Here is a 5,723-nt window from a genome sequence, read left to right as displayed (position 1 = left end):
TCACTTGAATAGTATAGGAGAAGACAATGGCATCACCTGTGAGGAGCTTGAATGCTGTTGCTTCTCTCCGTCTCTGGTCTTTCCGATCACTATGCTGATGAAATTAGTTTCATCTCCTTCTTCCTCATCATAGCCTATGCTTTGCTTTTCCGAATTGTCGACCATTTCACCACTTGCATCAGCCTTTTTTGCCTCTTCCATTTGTATCTTTCTGTAAAATTTTAGCTCAGCATCCTTCAAGAACTTGAATTTGGGCGACGGAGAGGACCACATCCTGGTAAAGTCTTCTTCCTTCGAGGATTCAAAGAGGGGGTTGAAATTGAATCCACTTCCTGTGCGACAATCCAAGGGACTCATGGGAGGGGAAGTTGTCAATGGGGTGTGATCAGAAGAGTTGAACAGATCACTCAGGCTCTTTCCACCATAGCATTTGATGCTTCTCCTTCCTGTGGACCTGCCATCCTCAGACTCCATGTCCTCCTTCGTCTCCTCTTTGATGGTGAAGAGAAGCCTCGGGGGGCCTCCGAGGTTGTAGAGCCTCATCAGCTCTGCTTCCACGGTGTCTTTGCTAGGGTTTAAGTGAAGTTGATCAGATTGGGCGGCTAAGTCCACTGAAGTAGAACTCTCTTGCTGGTGGATGACCATGGGAGATGGTCTTTTCCAGGTCCAACAGAAGGGATAGTGAAGTTGCTTGATAGGGATGTTAGAGTTGTCCTCAATGGCTCTGTTGTTTCTCTTCTTCCTCAAGAACATGTAGACTTTTGCAAGTAGAGCAAAGAAGAGTAAAATTGACACGAGGCTCAAACCAGTGATCAAACTAGATAAAGATCGCATTTTTTTTCTCTCTCTCTCTAAAATTAAAAAAGAAAAGGCAGTAGAAGAACAATAGTTCGAAAAGGAAACCCTAGATATAGGTTAATCTGACCATCTCTGCAACAATGCGAAGCCGGTTTTGGAAGAACTCATCGATCAAACAATGATTACGTTTCTTTTCAAAGGCGGATCGAGACAACCAAAGAGGAAGAAAGGACCCAGAAACTAGATCGGCAATGTTTCAAACCCTAGACTCCTCACACGCCCTACGAAAACGGATCCCTTGATAAGAGAAAACCATCACAAAAATCTCACAATTTGAGACTCGTGTCCAGGGCGAGAACTAGAAGAAAACGCAACCGGGTGACAAGAAATCTCAGCTTTTGCTGAAGATAACAAAGGAATCACGACTACGCCACGAGGATTTTAGCCAACTTGAGAGAATTGACAATCAGAATTCTTCTGCGCTTCGCATGGGAGTCGTTTACCTGCTTGATTTCTGCGACGAGACTGCGTTGATTTCGAGAGTTCTCCACATGGAGCGGATGGTGAAGTTGCTGTGTTGTCTAACGACGATGGATCAAAATAATTCAAAATTATACCTAAAAACACAGGTAACTTTGATGCCAAGGTTTATTTTCTTTAAAAAAAACCCTAAGGTTTCGTTAATATTAAAATTACTAATGAGTGAGTTATTTAGATAATAATTTAGAAGCACAAAATAGGTATTTTAAATATTAGTAAAAACTTAAGGGTCACATGGAAATATATGTTTATCCCGCTATTTACAAATTTACCCTAAAAATATTCAAAATAATAACGAATTGGAAAGAGCCATCTGTGACGCTCCTTTTGGACATGTTAGCGAATGGTTCCCGTGATTTTTTCTTTTGTTAAAATTATTATATATTTTTAAATTACGCGCAAAATATATCATTTAAATATATTTATTGATATTCTTGTTTCATAGGTGACTTGGCATGTTCAATCCAATGCTAGTCACTTTTTAAATTTAAAAAAAATAAAGGAAAAATATAAAATAAAGAAAAAAATTAAAAAAAATTGATAAAAAAAGCATAAATATACGGCCATATATATGTAACCTTTCAAACCGTGCCGCCGCTTTGGGTTATGGTTTCTCCACTGCCAGTGAATTAGGTTTCCATGATCATCGCCGGCGACAAATCAAACCGGCGACCTGGCAAATTGGCCCAAGAGGGCTCCCCGGCCCCTACTTCTCCTCCTCCCCGCCAGAAGACTCTCCGTGTCCGCCGTATCCCCAGCGGCCGAGCCCTCCTCACATGGCGTTGCTGCCCTCACCGACCATCCCGACGCCCACCTCTCCCTCTTCTCCAAGCTGGGATTCTCCGTTCTATCCGCCTCAGGAACCGGACGATCTGTTCACTGCTACTGCCTTCGGCGCTCCCTCTACCTCAGCCTCTTCCACTGGAACACCCTCGTCCATATGTGGTTCGGACTCCGCAACCCCGTCGGTGCACTCTACCTGTTCGATGATTTGCCCGAACGAAATGTTTCTTCTTGGAACACCGCAATCTCTGGATGTGTCCGGCTGGGCCTCTTCGCCAAGGCTGTTGACTTGTTCCGACGGATGAGAGGTGAAGGTATCCTGCCCGATGGGTTCGTACTTGCCAGCCTCTTGACTGCATGCAATCGGTGGAGGAACATGTCTGGTCGAGGGATTGAGATTCATTCGTTGGCGTTGAGACTCGGGTTGACCAGAGATGTGTATGTCGCAACTTCTCTGTTGCACTTGTATGGTGGTTGTGGAATGGTATTTGATGCTCGGAGACTGTTTGAAGAAATGGATGAGAGAAATGTTGTGTCTTGGACGGCTTTGATGGTGTGCTTCTCCGCGAATGGCTATCCTTGTGAAGCCCTGAGTGCTTATCAGAAAATGAGGCGAGAAGGTGTAGTGTGCAACCCAAATTCTTTCGCTACAGTGATCAGTTCATGTGGGTTGCTCGGGGAAGAGAAGCTGAGCCTCCAGATTTTTGGGCATGCGGTAGTTTGGGGATTTGAGACTGATGTTTCAGTGGCAAATGCTCTGATTACGCTGTTTGGCAATCTGGGAAGAACAGGAGATGCTGAAACCATATTTCATCGGATGACGAAACGAGATACCATCTCATGGAATTCTATGATAACATTGTATTCTCACAAAGAGTCTTGTGAAGAATCATTGAAGTTGTTTTCTGATATGCGCCACCATGGTCTACTACCTGATGCTACAACCTTATCTAGTTTAATCTCTGCATGTGCTTGTTTAGAACACTTGGAATGGGGAGGAGGTGTTCATGCACTAAGCATTATTGATGGTCTGGATTTGTTTGCTTCAGTTAGCAACACACTAATTAACATGTACTCGATGTCAGGTAAGCACAAAGAGGCTGAACTGCTGTTTCGGCACATGCAACATCGGGATCTAATCTCATGGAATACAATGATCTCAGCCTATACTCAGAGTGGGTTTTATTATGATGCCTTAAGGCTTTTAAGACATTTGCTTGAGAATAACAAAGAGAGGAACCATGTGACCTTCGCTACCTCAGTGGCTGCATGTTCAGGTCTTGAGTTCTTACTCATTGGAAAGATGATTCATACCCTTATAATTCATCATGGCCTTCAGGAAAATTTGGTTGTAGGTAATGCTTTAATAACTATGTATAGTAATTGCAAATCTATGACAGAAGCTCAGTGGGTTTTCCATACAATGCCTAGTTGTGATGTAGTTACATGTAACACACTTATTGGAGGCCATGTAGAGAACGAAGAACAAATAGAGGCAATGCACGTGTTCACATGGATGAGAGAAGCTGGAGTGGAGGTAAACTATATCACCGTTGTCAATATTCTGGCAGCTTTCTCAAATGTGCATGATCTGAAATATGGAAAGCCCCTGCATGCTTACACAGTATCAACTGGGTTAGAATCTGAGGTGTACGTTAAGAACTCACTTCTTACAATGTATGCAAAGTGCGGTGACCTTGATTCAAGTGTATACATCTTTGATGGATTGAAAATTAAGACTGCAGTTTCGTGGAATGCTATGATTGCATCAAAAGCTCACAATGGTCAAGGCGAGGATGCTCTTAAGCTCTTTATGGAGATGCGACATGTTGGAATAGAACTTGATCAATTCAGCCTCTCTGGGGGGCTTGCAGCTAGTGCAAGCTTGGCATCCGTAGAGGAAGGGCAGCAATTACATGCTCTGGTCACCAAACTTGGTTTTGAGTCAGACCTTCATGTGATCAATGCCATTATGGATATGTATGGAAAATGTGGGAAGATGGATGATGTGCTAAAGACTCATCCTGAGCCAATGAAACGATCACAACAGTCATGGAATATTCTCATCTCGGCTTATGCTAGACATGGTCAGTTTGAGAAAGCTGAGGATACTTTTAGAGAGATGTTAGCAATGGGACGGAAACCAGATTATGTGACCTTTGTATCCCTTCTCTCAGCATGTAATCATGCAGGGTTGGTGGACAAGGGTCTTGCTTATTTTGAGTCAATGAATGTAGGGTTTGGCATCTCGCCAGGGTTGGAACATTGTGTTTGCATGGTTGATCTGTTGGGACGCTCAGGAAAACTTACTGAAGCTGTGGAGTTTATTGAAGAGATGAACATCTCCCCTAATGATGTCATATGGCGCAGTTTGTTGTCTTCAAGTAGAATTCACAGAAACCTTGATGTTGGTAAGAAAGCTGCCATGTGTCTTCTTGAATTGGATCCTCTAGATGATTCAGCTTACGTTCTTCTATCGAATGTATGTGCCGTTAATGGAAAGTGGGAAGATGTTGATAGACTGAGAAGGAAGATGGAGTCCATCAACTTGAAAAAGAGACCAGCTTGCAGTTGGATTAAGATAAAGAACCAGGTTAACACATTTGGCATCGGTGATAGGACACATCCGCAGGCAAACCAAATCTATGCAAAGTTGGAAGAGATGCTGCAAATGATCAAGAAACTGGGCTATGTTGCCGACACCTCCTTTGTATTGCATGACACAGACGAGGAACAGAAGGAGCAGAACTTGTGGAGCCACAGTGAGAAGCTTGCCTTGGCTTATGGTTTGATGAATCTTCCACGAGAGTCAACGGTAACGGTATTTAAGAATCTCCGGGTTTGTGGGGATTGCCACTTGGTTTACAAATTGGTCAGCCGTGCCATGAATCAATATATTGTGCTCAGGGATCCTTATAGGTTTCACCATTTCGCAAACGGAGTGTGCTCCTGCTCAGATTACTGGTAGCAAATGCACCACGCTGGATACCGATAGTTGATAGAAGATCAATTTTGTCATACAAAGGGAGTGACACAATTGTGTCAGCACACAAGGCCGTAATGACGATATCGGATTCAAGTCAAGTTTGAATTTGAGCTCATGGATATCCATCTTATTTACAGATTCCATAGGCACTCACGAATAGAGGCACTTGTTTATCACTCAAAGTGGATAGTATGTAAAATGTGTTTGTTCAATTCATTATTATCTCTTATTTACCGAGAGCGTGTCTTATGTAAATGGGAGCCAACGGTGGTTGCCCAGTCAATGAGGTGACCTCGTTTGACAGCATATGGTGTGTCAATCATGTCAACTTAAAGAGCCATCAAATTTGGGTGGAGAAATTCACAAATAATTCAGAATGGCATGCTCGAGTTGGAGCGACGAAACAAATGTCAAAAATTAGCATTTGATCCAAGCGGTAACATTGCTCTTGGAGTCACAAGGCCAATTGATAAGATGGAATCTTAATATCGTCCTAGTGCATTTAGACCATCCTTCCTTATAATCCATTTTGTGATTTCAAAGAGTCTTTTAAGTATATATATTTTTTAAAGACGCTGAATTAAAAGGATAAATATATAAAGAATAAAGAAAATGA

The 5,723-nt window shown here is 42.6% G+C and overlaps 2 protein-coding genes across 2 annotated transcripts; one reads left to right on the top strand and one right to left on the bottom strand.

The window, feature by feature from the left end:
- LOC122013558 lies at positions 1-834 on the bottom strand. The gene has a single exon (XM_042569820.1). The coding sequence runs from the start codon at positions 832-834 to the stop codon at positions 1-3; it is 834 nt and encodes a 277-aa protein (XP_042425754.1).
- Positions 835-1,917: 1,083 nt separating this feature from the next.
- Positions 1,918-5,435, top strand: LOC122017203 (pentatricopeptide repeat-containing protein At4g21065-like). The gene has a single exon (XM_042574757.1). It carries the CDS (start codon positions 2,279-2,281, stop codon positions 5,087-5,089), a length of 2,811 nt encoding a protein of 936 aa, XP_042430691.1. The 5' UTR covers positions 1,918-2,278; the 3' UTR covers positions 5,090-5,435.
- Positions 5,436-5,723: the final 288 nt, after the last annotated feature.

This window comes from Zingiber officinale, chromosome 8B, assembly GCF_018446385.1.
Source record: "Zingiber officinale cultivar Zhangliang chromosome 8B, Zo_v1.1, whole genome shotgun sequence".
Taxonomy (NCBI): Eukaryota; Viridiplantae; Streptophyta; class Magnoliopsida; order Zingiberales; family Zingiberaceae; genus Zingiber; species Zingiber officinale.
Note: the sequence above shows the minus strand (reverse complement) of the source record. Positions and strands in the feature narration are given on the sequence as shown.

Excerpts from the sequence above, each read along its gene's own strand:
- LOC122013558 (XM_042569820.1), bottom strand. The coding sequence starts at position 834 with ATGCGATCTTTATCTAGTTTGATCACTGGTTTGAGCCTCGTGTCAATT.
- LOC122017203 (XM_042574757.1), top strand. The coding sequence starts at position 2,279 with ATGTGGTTCGGACTCCGCAACCCCGTCGGTGCACTCTACCTGTTCGAT.